This window comes from Macrobrachium nipponense, chromosome 32, assembly GCF_015104395.2.
Source record: "Macrobrachium nipponense isolate FS-2020 chromosome 32, ASM1510439v2, whole genome shotgun sequence".
In the NCBI taxonomy this organism is placed as follows: Eukaryota; Metazoa; Arthropoda; class Malacostraca; order Decapoda; family Palaemonidae; genus Macrobrachium; species Macrobrachium nipponense.
Genome location: NC_061094.1, coordinates 30,490,820 through 30,512,040, shown reverse-complemented (window position 1 = coordinate 30,512,040; position 21,221 = coordinate 30,490,820). Strand labels below are relative to the sequence as shown.

The following is a 21,221-nucleotide window of genomic DNA, read 5'->3' as shown; positions in this document are numbered from 1 at the left end:
GGCTCAGAACTTTGAGGGACATCCCTTCCGATAGCTTGACGGGATCGGACCACCACTTCAAATGCTCTTTGATCAACTGAGGGATTCTCAAAATCTCGTCTAGGTCTTTCTTGTTCTTCCAGTTGTCTGCTAGGAAAAACTGAAGCTGTCTGAGGTGCAGCCTTCCCAGAGAAACAAATTTCTCCAGCGAGGAAATGGTCCCCGGTAGACTCATCCATTCCCTCGCCAAGCATATTTCCTTCTCCAAGAAGACCGATACTTTCTCTAAGCATTTTAGCTGACGTTCTATGGATGGAAATGCTTGAAAAGCCACTGAATCCATCTGAATCCCCAGATACACGATGGACTGTGTGGGAATCAGATGGGACTTCTCGAAGTTGACCTGAAGACCTAGGTCCTTCGTCAGCTGTAATGTCGTGTGCAGGTCCTCCAGGCACTTTTCCTTCGACGTGGACTGGATCAGCCAATCGTCTAAGTAGAGTGAGACTCTTATCTTCGAGAGATGGAGCCATCTTGCTACATTTCGCATTAGAAGCGTGAATATCATAGGGGCTGTACTCAGCCCGAAACAGAGAGCTCTGAATTGGAAGACCTGTCCTTTCAAGACGAATCTGAGGAACTTCCTGGACCGAGGGTGGATCAGAACATGGAAATAGGCGTCTTGGAGATCCAAGGACACCATCCAATCTCCTGGTCTCAGGGATGCTAAAACAGACTGTGCAGTTTCCATCTTGAATTTTATTTTCCTTACGAAAAGATTCAGCCTGCTTACGTCTAGGACAGGTCTCCATCCTCCCGAGTGCTTCGGAACCAGGAAAAGCCTGTTGTAGAAGCCTGGTGAGTTCCGTGATACAACTCTTTCTACTGCTCTCTTTTCCAACATTTGATCCAAAAGGTCTAACAAGATCTGTTGCTTCGAATTCTGATAAGAGGACGAAAGGTCTATTGGCTCTATGCTTAATGGAGGTTTTGATAGAAACGGGATCTTGTAACCTTTCTCGATCACTTCGAGTGACCAAGAGTTCGCCCCTCTTATCCTCCATGCTTCTGCGAAAAGAGCGAGTCTCGCCCCGACTGGTGCCTGGAGGGCCGAAAAGTCATTTCTTTCCCCTGGTTTTTGAGGGGGCTCTGCCCCTAGTGAAACTTCTCCCTCGAGCAGAGGCTCTCGAGGAGGCTCTTCCATGAAAGGGCTTATAATTCTTCCTAGAAGCTTGCATGGTTCGTGAAGATGTCTGATCAGTAGGACGTTTCGAAGACCGAGACAATAAGTCCTGCGTTGCTCTTTCTTGGAGATTCACTGACAAATCCTTTACCATCGATTGAGGAAAAAGATGAGCAGAAAAGGGAGCGAACAACAATTCTGCTTTTTGCGCAGGCGACACTGACTTAGCTGTGAAGCTACAGAAAAGTGCGCGTTTCTTCAGGAATCCCGACGTAAAATGTGATGCCAGTTCATCGGAGCCATCCCTTACTGCCCTGTCCATACATGACAAAATACTCGCTAAGTCCTCTAATGAAATAGAATCTGGGCTTCTAGACTGCACATCCAAGACGCCCAAACACCAATCTAGAAAGTTAAAAACTTCTTGAGTTTTGTAAAGGCCTTTGAGATGGTGATCTATCTCTGACATTGTCCAAGAAACTTTTGCTGATGCCAGGTAAGATCTTCTAGGCGCCTCCACTAAGTTGGCGAAATCACCTTGTGCAGAAGAAAGGACTCTTAAACCTGCTTCTTCTTCTGTCTCATACCACTTCCCTGATCTTCCACTAAGCTTTGTGGGGGGAAGTGCAAAAGAAGTCTTGCCCTTCATCTTTTTGGATTCCATCCAATCGTGGATTCTTTTAAAAGCCCTTTTAGTTGAGAGTGAAGTGGCCATTTTAACAAAATTTGGAGTCTTCCTTGCCTTCGAAGAGGTTAGCTGCGAAGGTGGAGAGAGAGGAACTGGAGCTCGAAACTTCTCGGGAAACAAATCTTTTAAAAGGCGAGTTAAAGTCTTATAATCCACAGAGGATGAGGTTGTAGGATCCTCCTCCTCTTCTGAGACAGGCTCACTTGACGATTTCTCTTCTAAGGGAGACGCAGGCTTATCCTGAATTGAGCGAGAAGAAACCGAAGTTTCACCTCCCTTTCGAAACGTAGGTCTTGCACTTGAAATAAATTTTGAAGAGGAGAGCCGGCTATGTTCTCCTAACCTTGACTTTCTCTCCGAATTTTCCAAACTAACGTCATACGATTTCTCCTGGCGAGCACCCATATTGTAGTTTCTACTACCTTGAAGCATAGGGCGCTTATCCTTCTGACTAGTGACCTGTTCTCTTCTTCCCACGGTGACTCTATGCATCGGACGCCTAACATCCTCAAAAGCGTCCTCATTTGCGTCCTGGAAAGCGTCCTGATATGAAGGACGACGAGCATCCTTATTAGCACTACGCCTCGCGTCCTCAAAAGCGTCCTCATTTGCGTCCTGACGTAATGGACGTCGTGTAAATGCTCCTTTAATACGGTCTTGAGTTGTAAGAAGCCTTGCATCCTCAGAAGTGTCCTCATATCTTTCTTCTGAAGTAACATTGTGAGTTTCAAGTCTATCCAGCCGACGTTTACGACACCGAGCGTCCCGAGAAGCGTCCTTACGAGCGTCCTGATGAGTAAGGCGTTTCTTCTGTCGAATACTCTCTTCCTGCAAGCCAAGATTAATTCCTTCCAATTCTACTTCCGAGCGATCCTTCTGAACGTTCTTCGACTCTTGGAAAAGACGACGGCCGCCTGTGCGACATCTAATGTCCTTTTCTCTTCCGCCAATACTTCTAGAGACTCTATCAGTAGGACTGCTTGCGTGTTCCTGAATGAGTCGATGAGGTCTAGAAGGCGACGAATCAGAAGAGGACGAAGAACGAAGAGAAGCCGAAGGAGAACGTCTAGATTTCTTGACGGGTAGCCATAGATCTTTTTTACGACTACGCGATCTTTCTTCTTTCTTGGCGAAAAACGCATCCAACTGCTGTCGAATCGCTACGAGGGCCTTTTTTGATGGTGAAGAACCATATGATGGAATGATCCCTTGAGAAGAAGATGGGCGAGGGCGAGGGGACGCCTTCTTCCTTCTCTCCGGACTCGAATCAGGACGCTCAGAAAGCGTCCTGAATCTCTTATGTGGGATACTGTCTTCGAAGTCTTCCGGGGAAGACCGAAGCGTAAATCGAAGCAGAGAACGCTCTTGATCTCCCGATGAAAGTCCTCTTCAGTAAGACCTTTCCTAAGAGGGCGAGAAAGACGATGGCCACCAGTGCGACGTCTTACGTCTTCCTTACCACTCTCAATTGGAGAGGCTGCGTCCTCTTCCGTAAGACCTTTCCTAGGAGGGCGAGAAAGACGATGGCCGCCAGTGCGACATCTTACGTCTTCCTTACCACTCTCAATTGGAGAGGCTGCATCCTCTTCCGTAAGACCTTTCCTAAGAGGGCGAGAAAGACGATGGCCGCTAGTGCGACGTCTTACGTCTTCCTTACCACTCTCAATTGGAGAGACCTTCCGAGATTCCCACCCACGATAAGGTGAGGACGTCTCGGAGGAAGAGAAGCATTCCTTCAAGATTCGAGCTTGCGCACGATCTTTGGCAGCCTGGGATGCGTCTTCAGGAAGGGACGCCAGACTGGTGTTTAATTCCCGTAACCCTCCTTCGGCCTTCGACATGTCCATTCCCTGTGTTCTGGGAGTCCGACAGAGGTCTCAACCTGGAGGCATTATAGGACCAATCTGACGCCCCCTCCACATCACTAGGGGCACCAACATTATCACAACAGGTGAAATTACAGGGTTATGGGTAACATTTTCTACAGTTATGTTAGATTGAGCAACTTTATCCCTTTGACTTTTGACAGAAGCACTCCTGGAGGAAGACCTCCTAATTCTGTCACGCTCAAGTCTACGAATGTAAGATTCATACGCCTTCCATTCGACATTAGTTAACACTTCACATTCTTTGCACCTATCATCCAACAAGCAAACATGCCCTCTACAACTCACACACACCGTGTGAGGATCTACCGAGGCTTTTGGTAGCCTCACCTTACATTCTTCTACACCACACACTCTGAAACTAGTAGAACTAGATCCAGACATCTCAATTCTAAGAAAAATCAAAAGCAAAATCAAAATCCAAACCACAATAGCGTATGCCAAATCACTAAGCCAAGTCCGAAACCAAAAGACAATCCAAATACTCAAGTGACAAATGGGGTTTTCAAAATCCTAGGCGGAGGTCTGTAAACAGTTGTTTACCGACCAGCGACAGAGAAAAATCTGAATAGAAAATGGGAATGGTTCCTGGTATCCGCCTCCCAGCGGCGGGAATGGGTACTAACCACCTAGCCGACCACTGCGTTTGCCGGGAGTTTCGAAATTCTGTCGGTCGTCAGAGAATACAGCTATATATATATATCTGGCAGGTAAGTGTCATGAACAAACTGCTGTTTTAGTTTACATTTTAATGTTCATTTTTCATTTTCTGTTAGGAAAATTCCTGTTTACGTAACGGGACTAATGTAGCCGTCCAGCCCTCCCCCTCCGTCACTCGCCTCCCTCAGCCACCCGCACACAACTGTCACCAAGGTTAGATTAAATTAACTTTTTCTTTTCTTTATTTTACTTTAATTCTATTCATTACTTTAAATATATTACGTACTGTATAATTTTTTTGTACTATATTTCTACATTTATATGTGTTTTCTTCATTATTTACGATGGTTTGGGGGGTATATTTCATAGGTCTGGAACGGATTAAATACATTTCAGTTAATTTAAATGGGAAAAATTTATTTGAGATACGAGTTTTTCGAGTTCCGAGCCCGGTTCCGGAACGAATTAATCTCGTATCTCAAGGTACCACTGTATACATTAAAAATACAAATGACAATAGCATAAAACATATGAAAAAATTCCAAGATAAAGAAAATGCGAATCCTGACAGTTCTTCACCTCAAGACATGTAAATGTGCTTAGTCGCAAATTCCAGCTCTTCACTTTGGAAGCAGCAGTGATAAACTTTGTTGTGTAAGTAAACAAAATTACCTTTATCATTTATTTTGTCATGGTTCATTGAAATCTCACTTGATTTTCATTTAATGTTTTTTTTTTTCCATATTAACCCTTAAACGACGATTGGACGTATTAAACGTTGACGAAAATTGTCTGTTGGGTGCTGAATTGACGTACGAAACATCGACGCAAAAGTTTTTCTTTTAAATTTGCGGAAAAATAGTTATAGGCCTACTTGGCGAAAACTTTCCAATCACGCACCTTGAGGGATGCTGAGAGTTCACGGATCAAGCTGTTGTTTTGTTTACAATCGTTACCCAGGCGCGCAAGCACAAATTTCTTTCTTCTCGCACTAAAAAGCATCAGCGACAAATCTCAGAAATTATTTTGTCACTTTGACATAATTTTTGCACCATTTTATATTAGCCATTACAGTTTTATATATGAAAATGTGTGCAGTTTCATGTAGAATACAACAAAAAACAACCCATGGTTGTAGCTTTTATCAGTTTTGAAATATTTTCATATAAATAATGATAAATACAAAAAATTCGACCTTCGGTCAACTTTTTCTCGACCGAAATGGTCAAAAACCACAATTCTAAGCTAAAACTCTTACATTCTAGTAATACTCAATTATTTAACTTCATTTTGCAATAGATTGGAAGTCTCTAGTGCAATATTTTGATTTATGGTGAATTTTAGAAACAAACTTTTTCCTACGTCCACGCAGTAACTGCCAAAAAATCAGAAATTTATTCATCCAATTGTCGTAATGTTTGCACCGTTTTATATTAGCCATTACATAAAGTTTTATATATGAAAATGTGCGCAATTTCATGTAGAATACAACAAAAAACAACCCATGGTTGTAGCTTTTATCAGTTTTGAAATATTTTTTATATAAATAACGATGTGCCAAAATATCAACCTTTGGTCAACTTTGACTCGACCGAAATGGTTGAAAAACATAATTGTAAGCTGAAACTCTTACATTCTAGTAATATTCAACCATTTACCTTTATTTTGCAACAAATTGGAAGGGTCTAGCACAATATTTCAATTTATGGTGAATTTATGAAAAAAAAAATTTTTCCTTACGTCAGCGCGATAACTTCCGAAAAAATCATGAATTATTTCCTTCGATTGTCGTAATATTTGCACCGTTTTAAATTAGCCGTTACATAAAGTTTTATATATGAAAATGTGCGCAATTTCATGTAGAATACAACAAAAAACTACCCATGGTTGTAGCTTTTATCAGTTTTGGAATATTTTCATATAAATAACGATAAGTGTCAAAATTTCAACCTTCGGTCAACTTTGACTCAACTGAAATGGTAAAAAAACGCAATTGTAAGCTAAAACTATTACATTCTAGTAATATTCAATCATTTACCTTTATTTTGCAACAAATTTGAAGTCTCTAGCACAATATTTCGATTTATGGTGAATTTATGAAAAAACTTTTTCCTTATGTCCACGCGGTAACACTTCCGAAAAAATCTTACATTTTTTCATCCGATTGTCGTAATGTTTGCACCATTTTATATTAGCCGTTACATAAAGTTTTATATATGAAAATGTGCACAATTTCATGTAGAATACAACATTAAACAACCAATGATTGTAGCTTTTATCAGTTTTGGAATATTTTCATATAAATAACGATAAATACAAAAAATTCAACCTTCGGTCAACTTTAACTCTTTTACTTACAGTCTAGTAGTCTAGTAATATTCAATCAATTACCTTCATTTTGCAACAAACGGGAAGTCTCTAGCACAATATTTCAATTATGGTGAATTTTTGAACAAACTTTTTTTTGCGTCCGTGCGTTACGAATTCATGCATCATCATATTGTGATAATATTTTCTCTTTGGTTGTTTTACAATTTGTTATATAACGAAATCATTGCAATTTAGTGTACAATACAACGAAAAAATAATTAACTCATTAGCTTTAACCGTTTTGCTCACAGCACGATTTGTATGCAATTATATATGAAATTTTTTTTTTGTGCTGTCATATATTCCAATATTTATATATGATAATGATATTTTTTTCATTTCTGATGGTTGCATACTAAACTTCAGGCAATGACAAAAAAAGGAGCCAAAACTGAACTCTTAATCTTGAAAATTAAGCGTGCTGTGACTTTTTGAAAAAAAACTTTTTTTCCGGTTCGGCGCTCACTCGCGAACGCTGCCGGCATACGGGATACACTTTCGGAAATACCAGCTCGCCGTTTAAGGGTTAGCCAACTTGTACTGATTTACTGGGTATTTTAATGGTAGGATGAGGTGGTTAACTGTTATGTTAAGTATATTCTGACCAAATTACTCTGTAATCCAGCAAAATCACTAATCCAACACCCTGCATGTCCCAATGAAGCTGGATTACTGGTGGTTCACCTGTACTAATACATAAACAGGAGAGAATGAAAGGACTTTAAACAAACAGAAAATAAACTCAAACATAATGAATACATCTGTCACCATCTACTAATGACTGTCACTGGTTGATTTTCCAGATAATCTTCCTCTTCCAACTTCAAGACTTCAGAAGCCATTTGCCTTGGAAGTCTGACACTGCAAATCAAGGCTACTTTACATGCATACCTACTATTCTTGTTTAATGTAATAACACACAAGAATGATGGTGTCAGGAGGCTGAATTACACCACAATAAAAGGAGAAAAATGAAATACAAAATTATCATAGACATGCATAAACATGAAATTTGGAAATTACATACACAGACAGTATTCATTATTCACTAAAGTCCTAAAAGGGAGTGTAAGCTAAGTTGGGTGAGGGAATTCTCTTACTTGGATTGCTTCTGCCACCTACCTTCTAACAGTTTACTTGTATAGCACATTTTAAAGTGAATAACTATCATATCACTTTGGTTCATTAATATGGCTTTGTGAAAAAAGCTACCATTGCATGAGCATAAAACAATATACAGACAAACCTTGATATCCTTCAGTTACTGTTGGTCAAACTTACCATTCAGCATGAAGAGAATCTGCCAATTTCTGATCATTCCCAAAAAGTCCAGTCTGGGATGATATCTTAACATTGTCTCTTGGAAAAAGCTGAAGCCATGGAAGATTTGGGTGTTGCCAAATTAAACAACATTGATAAAATTTAGCATTCGCAGAAGTATCAAGAGTGCGATCCTCATTTTCTTCAGATGCTGAACTGAGACAACGAACAAAGCCTGTTGTACCCGATGCTTCTTCCGATGTCTACAGAGAAGAAAACACTTTCTTAAAAATGGTACTTAAAATACAGGTTTTAATATGGTAGTGGATCTTATAAAAACAGGTTTTAATATTGTAGTGGACCTTATAAAAACAGGTTACAATATTGTAGTGGATCTCATAAAAACAACTTCTATACCAATTATACTGAACAAGCCCTACTTCAAAAGGCCATATTCTAAACTCATACTGTTCAGAAATTACTATTGTAGGCTACCAAGACTTAACCCATAATACAAAAGTATATAAATAAATGGATGGGTAAAAGTTTGCTCGATTATTTCCCCAACAAGAGGCTTCTTTGGGAGAGTTTTAGAATTACTATAATTACCATGGGTAACAGTGAAAAAAGGATTTTGACGTAAGGAAAAAATCTATTTCTGGGCGATTGGCTCGTGTCGCTTGCGCGAAATATCCTTTAATCTTCATATTTCTAGGGTAAATGTTACTAACACATACCAGAGAATAAATAAAATTAAAGAAAAAGGTCAGTATTGACTGACTCGCTCACCCTCTAGGAGGGTGTCGGTATGAACACTAGGCGAGTGAGACCACTACCACGAGCCAAATGCCAATAGAAATCTCCCACTACAAAACCCTCCAAGAGGGGAGCCGTCCCACAGAGGGAGCAGCTCGTACTACTACTACACCATCCCACGCTTGCGACTGCTGCGCCTCTAGTGGCCATCCTTTTCAGTTAGCACTCACGAGGCACATGACTTATTTTCTAAGACAATTTGTATTTTTCATAGCTGCAAACAACAGGATAATTTCTAGCGCCTAGGTGGACCTGGTTAAATTGCAGATGAAATCAGGGAATCTTGTGAGATCTGGCAACACGTGCGTATAGTGGGTGAAGAGTAGTCAAGGACCATACGTCTACACCACAGAGTCAGTCTTTTCTTAACCGCCTGGCCGAGAGTTGTGGTTGACCTCTCTCGGCCTTTAGTGTGTGTGTGTGTGTGTGTGTGTGTGTGTGTGTGTGTGTGTGTGTGTGTGTGTGTGTGTGTGTGTGTGTGTGTGCTGTTATTATGGCTTCTTCTGCTCCATCTCAGCCTCATCAATGTGTGCGCCCCGGAACTCCAGGTTTTCCGTGATCTTGTTTTTTGGCTTCGGCAGTGGGTGTCGCTGTAACGTTTGTACAATAGCAAATCCCTGCACGGAATGCCATGCGTGGCCTAGAGAGCAGAAGAAGTAACTTAATGGTAAGAGGGAGCATCGTAGGGTTTCTACTCTTCCTTCGTGGGAGGGCTTTTCTTCTCCTCTTCCCAATGCTTCATCTCCTGCTGCTGCACACCCCATACTAGTGTTGTGCCTTTGTCCCCTTCCTTTATCACCCGCCGGTGACCAGAACTTCAGTCTCCACTGCAGAGAGCGAGTGTGGAGACGCCCATGAGGGACCAGCTTTTCAAGGGATAACAAGATACAGTGGAGAACCTGCCACTGGAAGGCTGGCTGCTCGACCTGAGCAAGGAAGGATCAAGCCACTGTCGTGAGCTTCTGAATCTCTGGTCCGACGGAAAAACCCTCAACACTGCCGTATCTACTATCACCATAACCAGGTAAAGAATCCTCTGACTGGGGAGCAGATTGGACTTCTCCATGTTTATGACGATGCCTAGGTTCCAACAAAACTGGAGAAGACAGTCCCAGTCCCATACTAACTTCTCTCTTGAACTTGCTAAAACCAGCTAGTCTTCGAGGTATCTCAGCATGGGCCCATGTTGAAATCCAGGGTAAAGTCCCTTGTGAACACTTGAGGGTCTGCAGTCAAACCAAAGCAAAGGACCTTGAACTGGAACACTTGCTCTCCAAGGCTAAAGCAAGGAATCTCCAGAACGAAGGGTGAATCAGGATCTGGAAGTAAGTGTACTTCAAGTCAATTGACAGCATGAAGTCATTCTGCCTTACTGCTGCCAAAACTGTTCAGGGCATCTACATTCTGAACCACGTCTTCCTGATGAAGAGGTTCAGCATTGAAAGAATTATAACTGGTCTCCAATTACCTGTAGTCTTTGGAACCAGAAAGATCTGACAGTAAAACCCCAGTGAGGGATGATGAACTTCCTCCATTGCGCCCTTGTCCAATATCTTCGACACTTCCTCCTTAAGAGTTAAGTGCTTCATAGAGCACCGAGCATAAGTCAGGTTAAGGAGGGGACGATCCAAGAGAGGGGGAGGGAAGTCAAAATGTAGTAGATACTAAACCTGAAGGACATCTACTAACCACTTCTCTGCTCAGTAGTATTACCATTTGGCCCAATGGCCCACCAGGTATCCCTCTGGGTAGGGAGTGGCATCCCCTCTATTGACAACCCACTCTCCCTCTTCCCCTAACCCACTTTCCTGGTTGGAGGAACAGGACCAAAGGGACGCTGCTGGTGCTTTGACTTAGATGGAGCCTTAGGTTGAGGAGTCCTTACAGAAATTCACCACCTGGCAGACTTCCTTGGAGGAGACCTCCTACTCTGCCTTGTAGGAGGAGGAGGGCGAGAACAAGCCTCCGACTTCGAGACTGCCTGCTGAACAAGCCTGTCCTTGGTATCAGCACGCCATCAGTCTATCACATATTCCAGCTGCATCCTAGGAAAGAGCTGTGATTCCAGGAGGTCCCCATTCCGAAGAGATGACAAGGACTCAGGTTCCACTGAACTTGTCACCTTCAACAGGGAAGCATCCCTCCTACTCAGGAGTAGGTTGGCATACAAATTAGCACTAAGATGGCCCAGGTAAGAAATGGATTTAGCGCCAGACTGAAGCAGCCTGATGAAGGAAGGAGAGCTGACAGAACTACTTCATGACGATACGACATTATTCTGGCCACTGCAGACGATCAAGTCCAACCACAACACAATCTGGAAGGCAGAAGAAGCAGTCAACTCCAAAGCTGAGGCCTCTTGAAAGGACAATGAAGGGCCCTCAGCCCTTACCTGATCCAGAGTTAAGCCAGGCTTTAAATGGAACAAGTTCGAATGATCACTACAAGCCATCAGCTGAACTACTTCGTTGAGTAGTACGTCCTGTGCCACATAAGAGGTGGGGGAGAAGCTTAAACGAACTATTGAATGCAGGGAGCTATCCTGCCCCAAGACCAGAGCGTTAACATGCTACAAAATTGATTGAGCATCATCCGGACATGGAAGCTCAAACAATGCTTTGGCATCCTGTCTCAAGCCAAACAAGGCAGACGATCAAGTCCAACCACAACACAATCTGGAAGGCAGAAGAAGCAGTCAACTCCAAAGTTGAGGCCTCTTGAAAGGACAATGAAGGGCCCTCAGCCCTTACCTGATCCAGAGTTAAGCCAGGCTTTAAATGGAACAAGTTCGAATGATCACTACAAGCCATCAGCTGAACTACATTCGTTGAGTAGTACGTCCTGTGCCACATAAGAGGTGGGGGAGAAGCTTAAACGACCTATTGAATGCAGGGAGCTATCCTGCCCCAAGACCAGAGCGTTAACATGCTACAAAATTGATTGAGCATCATCCGGACATGGAAGCTCAAACAATGCTTTGGCATCCTGTCTCAAGCCAAACAAGGCCTCTATGCCTGTATGGGTCATAGAAGACGGAGCCTGTGTCCTCCCAGCAAGATTACTGAACTTACGAATGAGATCAATAACCTTTGAGAATGATGACAGAAACTCTTGACTCTCCCCCTCTCCAGATCCAGCACAGGAGACCGATGACATTATGAAGACGGCTGAGAAAGATCTCCATCCCTCCTGGTGGCCACTGGAGAACCTTTCCTCGGAGTCTGGACGACACCCCTTCCACCAGAAGGACTACACCTGCAGTGGACAACAAACAACCTCGTGCACAAAGACCCACGTGCAAGGTCATGTGACGAACCACGTACACGGTCGTGCGATGGAGCACATACATGGTCCAGAGAAGACAACCTACAAAGGGGAGAACGTCCTGGAGAAGGAGACTACACTCACCTCAAAGACCCATGATCCTTGACCCTAGAAGGCAAACAACACAAGTAGGAACTACTCAGAGAACGAGAACAAGAGAGCCTAGGCCTTTAGGACACCGGAAAAAGGCGGTCCTTTCCATCACGCAGATACGTCCACGGCCGACAAGTTTCACATCCACAACCCACAACAGCCTCACATCTAACACTAGCACGTCCATGGGGAAGATGAACAGGTGAAGAAGCTGCAACCAGAAGGGAACCAACTTCCACCTCTTAATCGAAGCCTTCTCATCCTTGGACTCCTGGACACAAGTGTTGATGGGTCCTAGTCTTCTTGATTGAATCCATGATAATATATCTTTCCACACTTCATATTAGGGAATCATACATTTTTAATATCTTACGTATTTTGTCAGTCTAGACCACTAAATAACAAAAGGCAAACAGCAATGGATAGTTAAGTAATTCTCCCCAACATCCCATTTCTGTGTAAAATGATAAATTGGTTAGAGGAATCCATGATGAAACCACAAAACACACACAGACACCCAAAGTACACAAAAGCAAGGAAGGAATCACGGGCTTAGCAAAAACCTGCTTGGGAGGAGGAGAGCCAAAGTGAACATCCACTCTCCCAGGCAGTTGAAGAAAGACTAAATACATTGCTGGGTTCAAGCATGGCCTCTGACTCGCTTCCACCTCATCTACATATTAGATGCTAGATGCCACAGATTCCTTGCATATACAATTTTTTATTTTTTTAACTGGTTTCCAGCTGGTGCCAGAAGATTTATCCTAATGTTAAGACCGAAGGTTTATTCTGCAAATGAACATATATGATTTATATTCATGAAACACAATCTTCAAAAAACATCAAGAAACTTTTTATTTTACTTCTGCAATAACACTTTTTAAGATATATGGAAGACTTGAGAGCAGAGCTCTAACTAGTAGCTGAAACACAATGGAATCTTTGCTCTACATGCCGCCAGAGGAAAGGTTTGCTTAATATTTCCACTTCATCACTATCTGAATTTCTACTCACTCACATCCTAAAAGAAGTCTGCCTTCTAAATCGGTTAGTCTCATCAGCAAAGATAAGGTCAGCCATTTAAGTTAGCAAAGTCTTACTACATGAGATAACGTTTATTTACAGGCAGTCCCCACTTATCAGATGCATTGGTTAAAGGCATTTCGGTTTCATGAAACTTGGCTAACAACATTGTTAACCAGAATTTCAGTAGGCAGTTTATCGACGGTGGTAAACGGTTTATCAGTAATTATGGCATTGTATAGGTAGTTTATTACCATAATTACTGTGGTTCCGGTTATCAATAATTTTCAGTTAACAGCACTTGGCCAGGAATGGAAACCCTGCTGTTAACTAGGGCCTGCCTGCATTTATATACAACCAACAATGTGATTCTGATTCTTTGCACCAAATAGCAAGATACTGTTCACAGTGAGTCTTGCAGGGCAGCTTCTGCTAAAAAGACCAGCTTCTGAACTCAACTTCTGCTATTCTGAGGTTTTTGTATGCAGCTATTGATAGGGATGAACTAAGGGCAGGCCTCTTATTAAAGATACCCACCATTGTGGCTATGTTAGTGAGCTTATTGCTTAGCTCCTTTACCTATGTCTCACAAACAAATCAAGCCGAGAGATCAGCGATCTCAAACATCTGTAAGAGAGACAGCTCAAGAGGTCCTTGAAATCAATGTCCCTTTTCTTCATGACTTCATTTGACAAGGTACAAAGCAAACATATGTGGAGGATAAGGCCATTCCCAGCAAGCAAACCATTCTTCTTACCTTCACAAACACATGTTGAAGGTATCTTCTCTGACAATAGGGCTGTGTAGCCGTAGGAATCTTCCTTTACCTCTCTCCAATCTAGGAATAATACACAGTATGGTGCAGAATTTTAAGATACCCCTGATGGATACAGACGGATGTTACTTCACCTCTCAGATATGGGAAACTACTTGAAGAACAAGCTGGTGGTCATGCTATGCCCCTTTATTACAATTTCAAGAAACAGTCTCTTGGGAATGAGCTTGTTGATGGTTTCATGGATCTCTGTTCTGCAACCATCTTCGGATTCAGTCAGTAAAACCTGACTCTGTGGCCTGGTTACCAAAGTCAAGAGGATATAACACTGCTATTTATTCTCGGGGTCTCTTGTCTGTATCTTGGGCCCTTCCAATCTTAGCTAAAGTCCCAGCTTCAAAAGTACAAGGTTGAGGGACAATCTGGCCTTACCACCTTCTGATTTTGGAGGATGTGACAGGCAGGGGACATTCAAGGAGTTATCTTTTCAATCCACACCGTAGCTAAATATTTGGAGTGGAACTGGAGACAGGACACTGATCAGTGCCTCACACTGAGACCAGACCCATAATAGAATTCACAGAGAGAATGACTTTTGTCTTGTAGACAAACATACAGAGAATTGTGAATAGACCAACCACTTTCCCTGGAACTCAGTCCCTGAAATAGTGTAAGACCAGAGTCTCTTACATGAGAAGGAACACCCAAGAGGAACTCCCAGATCACAGAAAACCCATAAGCTGAAAAATCTATGGTACAATATGGACTTGAAGGCTGATATTTGGTTGAAGCCAAAAGACATCAAGGAGAATTCCTAGTTCATCCTTTGGCTGATCAAAGAAAATTTTAGCAATCAGCATATCTGTACAAAGAATCAACAATTATTCCATTAGAATAAAAAAAAACAGACAGAAATGACAAATGTTTTAATCAATTTCTATTTTTCATAGTTAACCAACCTTCGGTCTTAACAATAGGATAAATCTCTTCATGCCAGCTGGAAACCGGTTAAAACAATAAAAAAATTGTAAGGTAAGGAATCTGTGAGATCTAGCAACTTATGCATATACAAGGTGAAGTTGGTCATCAACCACGCATAGCATCTCGTGACAGAAATTTAATTCATGCATATCCATGATCATCATCCCAGTATCTTAGGAAGAGTGCTAAGACTCCCCAGGGTAACTCTTGAGGAATTAGGATAGTCAACAGTCCAGGGAAGTGTGGAATCTGCTTTTCATAATTCTTCAGAAGTACTACAAGCATGGAAAAGGTCAGGGTCAGTCCCCCACCTCTTCTGAGAAGACTGCGCAGGCAACCAGTTACCTTGCTGCCCGTCTTCAATGAATGATTAGCTCTTGCTGAATACATATATATAAGTTACAGGGAATATGTGAAATCTAGGGATTTCACAAAATCCCCAGGGCATATGTAAAATAACCAATTCGCATAGGAACATTTGATCCCAGAGGGCTAGTACTAAACACAGTGAGACCGATTCATCTACACTGTTTTGCTGTGTTTGGTACTAGTTCCTTGGGGCTCAAATGTGTTTCGCCGTATTTAGTACTAGGCCCTGGGGGATCAAATGCACTTAGGGACATTTGATCCCCCACAGGCTAGTACTAAACAAGGTGAAACAGAGTAGATGAATCACTATTACCATGTTTAGTACTAACCCTCAGGGTTCAAATGTTCCTAAGTGAATTGGTTATTCTACATATTCCCTAGGGATTTTAAGAAATCCCTGATTTTACATATTCCCTAGGGATTTTAAGAAATCCCTGATTTCACATATTCCCTGTAACATATATACATATAAAAGATGGTTTTCATTCCTGTAGAAACAAACTAAAATCATTGTTATAAAATCTCTGACATTATAAACAATAACAAACACAAAACAAAAATAGTAAATATTATAATGGTTAGCTTCACAACACGACTGAGGACCATGATTGCACTCAAAAGTTGAGTGTCTTGACTTAACAGTAACCAAAGAAAAAGTTCTAAGTTACCATTGGTGTATGGGTTGTAGCCCACTGCCAATTAAATACCTAATTACAAAGCTTTTCTCTAACAGATAAAGGTTTGTGTTCTCATTGAATCACACATGTTTTGTACATATTATGAAAAGGTTTTCTGCGGTTTATTCTTGATGTGAACATAAAATGTCATGATTAATTATTAATTTACAATATTCTTTGTAATTATTGGAAAAATAAGTTTATATTAATAATAAAGGTGGCAGTTTCTTGCTGGCCGACAAATATCAGTTTCCTCATATATTTACGATGACATAATCAAGAATTTGAATGAGATATTAAATCCTCTTAAACAAACCTTGAAATTATGTTTCCATGGAAGAGGCTTGAGAGATCTGAAACGAATTTTTGTCTTCAAACTCCAGTCAACAACTAACTTATGTGTCCAAGTTTGTTTTGATGCGCCATCATCCTGGAAAAACAAAGCAAACACTCCATTGTCGTGCAGAATACATTCATCTTCCCTCAGAAGAAAATGACTGTGCAGAGTTAAATTCCTAAATTGTTAATATTGCATCAAACAACTGTAAAATTAGATCTTATATTACTTAAAATTCATAAATAATGGATAAACTAGCTGTTACAAAGTCATCCCATGCACAGTTTAGCTTTAATGTACAGGAATTAAGGTGAATTTTTTTTTCTTACTCATGATTATTTTTATGAATTCTAATTAATATCCACTCATATAAGGTACAAATTTTCTTACTAAAGCCTTGTGAAAAAACTCAGCTTTATCTATAGCACTGTGCTGTATTGATATAAATATTATAATTTATATTGTACACTGACACAATTACTTTTTACGGAATTCATACCATTGTAAAAATCCACTCAAATTTTACATATAATGCACAGCTGCCTTTATGCAATCAAATAATATTCTGAGAATTAAGCAACTGACAAGGTTTAACATTCATTAATTTTTTCAATGACTATCAAGCATAATGGTGTCTGTACAGTATGTATGTATGTATGTATGTATGTATGTATGTATGTATATATATATATATCTATAATATATATATAATATATATATATATATATATATATATATATATATATATATACTATATATATATATCATATATATATATATATATATAATATAATATATATATATAATAGACATATATTAATATACATATATATAATATATATAATATTATATGTATATATAAATACTATATATAATATATTATATATATATAATATCTATATATATATATATTATATATATATATTAAATATATATATTTTTTTTTTACAGGCAGTTCCCCGGGTTACGATGGGTTCGGCTTACGACGTTCCAAGGTTAAGGGCGCTTCTCAATTATATATATATAAGACATTATTTCAGACATTATTTTCAAGGTTACAACGCAAGTTCCAGGGTTACGACGCCTACAACGCTGATCTGGCAAATGAAATATGACAACAAAAATGCAAAATAATCAATATTTGAAAGTTTTTTTGATGAAAAATGCAATAAGAATGCAGTTTACATAGTTTTCAATGCACTAAAATCATTAAAAGTAAGGTTTTCACTTAGGATTTTTTACGATGTTCCGGCTTATGGCGATTTTCGGCTTAAGTATGTGTCTATATATATATATATATATATATATACAGTGTTCCCCCCTTATTTGCGGGAGATGTGTACCAGACACCCACGCGAATAGCTCAAACCCGCAAATAGTTAGAACTCCCCTCTAAAAATACCTATATCTGCCTATCTTGAAAGTTCAAATACCAAATGTCTACTTAAAGTATTATCCTACATCAAATATACCAATGAATTGATATTATTAATATCATTTTAAAGTCATCTTAAACATTTTACCATTAGAAATATATAAACAGCCAATAGCAGAGAGAGAGAGAGAGAGAGAGAGAGTGACGAGAGAGAGAGAGAGAGAATAGAGAAGAGGAGAGAGAGAGAGAATAACTCCTTACGATTTCAATAGATTGAAATGAACGTCTGTAGGCAACACTTTTTTCCCTTTCCATAAATACATATATTTCTCCAGAGAAGACAGAAAGAGAGGACTGTGCAATTATGTTTGTCTGTCTATCAATTCTTTTGCTGAGAGCGGGAGATAAAAGAAGGAAGAAATGGAAACACCAAATGTATACCTTATGTAACATCCTGCATCAAATTTACCTTAAATCATTATCATATTACTGTATTAATCTTGGAGATTGTATTAATATAATTTCAAAGTAATCCTAAACATTAGTACCCTTAAAGGTATATACTTACATACGTACTTATAACACTAGCAGCCAAGAGAGACAGAGTTACCACTATGACAAGTATCTTGTGCAGAGGAGGAGAGAGAAGAGAGAGAGAGAGAAGAGAGAGAGAGAGAGGAGGAGAGAAGAGAGATTGTCCTTACAGTATTTAAAAGAGTGAAATGGAATGATTATTGTATTTAAAATACTCACATATGAATTTTGTATTTACAGTTATAATATTATTATTGGAAAGTATTAATGATATATTTATTAAATACATGTCCATGGAAATGATCTCATCTCAGTAAAAGAGAGAGAGAGAGAGAGAGAGAGAGAAAGAGAGAGATTACATAAAAACCAATAATTTGTTGACCATTGTATGGCATTGTTACTTTCCCAGCTCCGAGCATCACTGGAGTTATGAGAAGGTAGGGAAATTGATACAGAAAAAGACGAAGGGAAGAATTTTCATTTGAAATTATTATCGTATTATTACTACTTCTAATATTATTATTATTATTATTATTATTATTTGAAAATATAATAAACACATGCATCTACCATAAAAATTCTCTCATCTCGGTAAGAAAGAGGAGTTATCCTTACAAGTGAAATGGAAAGGTAATTTTCATCTCTTTAAAATACTACCATTATGAATTTTGTAATTACAGTTCTATTATTATTATTATTATTTTTTTTTTTTTTTTTGCTCTATCACAGTCCTCCAATTCGATTGGGTGGCATTGCCTCCTTAGGAGTCCATTACTTTTCTTACTATGTGCACCGTTTCAAGGATCACACTCTTCTGCATGAGTCCTGGAGCTACTTCAGCCTCTAGTTTTTCAAGATTCCTTTTCAGGGATCTTGGGATCGTGCCTAGTTCTCCTATGATTATGGGTACAATTTCCACTGGCATATCCCATATCCTTCTTATTTCTATTTTCAGGTCTTGATATTTATCCATTTTTTCCCTCTCTTTCTCTTCAACTCTGGTGTCCCATGATATTGCAACATCAATGAGTGATACATTCTTCTTGATTTTGCCAATAAACGTCAAGTCTGGTCTATTTGCACGTATCACCCTATTCGTGCTGATACCATAGTCCCAGAGGATCTTTGCCTGATCATTTTCTATCACTCCTTCAGGTTGGTGCTCGTACCACTTATTACTGCAAGGTAGCTGATGTTTCTTGCACAGGCTCCAGTGGAGGGCTTTTGCCACTGGTTCTGTGCAAGTGCCGGAATTCGCTTACTATGTGGTTTATGGTTTCATTTTCCGTATTGCACTTCCTACATATGGGAGAGATGTTATTTCCGTCTATCGTTCTTTGAACATATCTGGTTCTTAGGGCCTGATCTTGTGCTGCTGTTATCATTCCTTCAGTTTCCTTCTTTAGCTCTCCCCTCTGTAGCCATTGCCATGTGTCATCGCTGGCTAGTTCTTTAGTCTGTCTCGTGTATTGTCCGTGCATTGGTTTGTTGTGCCAGTCCTCCGTTCTGTTTGTCATTCTCCTGTCTCTGTATATTTCTGGGTCTTCGTCTACTTTTATTAGTCCTTCTTCCCATGCAATCTTTAGCCACTCGTCTTCACTGGTTTTCAGATATTGCCCCAATGCTCTGTTCTCGATGTTGACGCAGTCCTCTATACTTAGTAGTCCTCTCCCTCCTTCCTTTCGTGTTATGTATAGTCTGTCCTTATTTGCTCTTGGGTGTAGTGCTTTGTGTATTGTCATATGTTTCCTGGTTTTCTGATCTATGCTGCGGAGTTCTGCCTTCATCCATTCCACTATTCCTGCGCTGTATCTGATTACTGGCACTGCCCATGTGTTTATGGCTTTTATCATATTTCCGGCATTGAGTTTTGACTTGAGTATCATCTTGAGTCTCTGCATATATTCTTTCCTGATCGTGTCCTTCATCTCTTGGTGTTTTATATCCCCTCCTTCCATTATTCCCAGGTGTTTGTATCCAGTCTCATCTATGTGTTTGATGTTGCTCCCATCTGGTAGCTTTATCCCTTCAGTTCTCGTTACTTTGCCTTTTTGTATGTTGACTAAGGCGCATTTTTCTATTCCAAACTCCATCCTGATGTCCCCAGATACAATCCTTACAGTCTGGATCAGGGTATCTATTTCCTTGATGCTCTTACCATACAGCTTGATGTCGTCCATGAACATCAGATGGTTGATTCTGTTGCCTCTTTTCTTGAGTTGGTACCCGGCATCCATCTTCTGTAGTACTTTTGTCATGGGAATCATGGCTACTACGAAGAGTAGTTGGGACAGTGAGTCGCCCTAGAAGATCTCTCTCCTGATATTAACCTCTGCTAGTCTTATTCCAGAGCTTGTAAGTATTGTATTCCAGTTGCGCATTGTATTTTTGAGGAAGCAAGCTGATGGTTGTTTTCCTCTGCCCCCATATATTTTCAGGCATTCTATTAGCCAAGTGTGGTGGTATCATGTCGAAGGCTTTCTTATAGTTTGTCCATGCCATGCTTAGGTGGTTTTCCTTCTCCTACTGTTCTTCATTACCATTTTGTCTATCAAGAGCTTGGTCTTTTTGTTGCCCCTACACTTCCTTCTGCAGCCTTTCTGTTGGTGGGGGATGGTGTTTGTCTCCTCTAGGTAGTTGTATAGCCTTTCACTGATGATACCTGTTAGTAACTTCCACATTATTGGTAGGCAGGTGATAGGCCTGTAGTTACTGGCTATATTTCCCTTACTCTTGTCTTTTTGTACTTAGGATGTTCTTCCTGTGGTCATCCATTTGGGTGCATGGTGATTTGTGATTATTATAATTATTATTATTATTATCATTATTATTAAATAACTGAAATTATCAATAAACATTTTACATACTAGTACCATAAAAATTCTTTCATC

General features: G+C 40.0%; 1 protein-coding gene across 4 annotated transcripts in view; it reads right to left on the bottom strand.

The window, feature by feature from the left end:
- The window catches only part of LOC135207301 (protein downstream neighbor of son homolog), a 315,011-nt gene that overhangs the window by 111,436 nt on the left and 182,354 nt on the right, over window positions 1-21,221 (bottom strand). For all 4 annotated transcript variants that reach the window (XM_064238975.1, XM_064238977.1, XM_064238976.1 and 1 more), the window contains 2 exons: window positions 16,401-16,514; window positions 8,048-8,289 (listed from right to left, as the gene is read on the bottom strand). In XM_064238975.1, coding sequence (XP_064095045.1) covers window positions 8,048-8,289; window positions 16,401-16,514 — 356 coding nt within the window. The remainder of the gene's footprint in view (window positions 1-8,047; window positions 8,290-16,400; window positions 16,515-21,221) is intronic.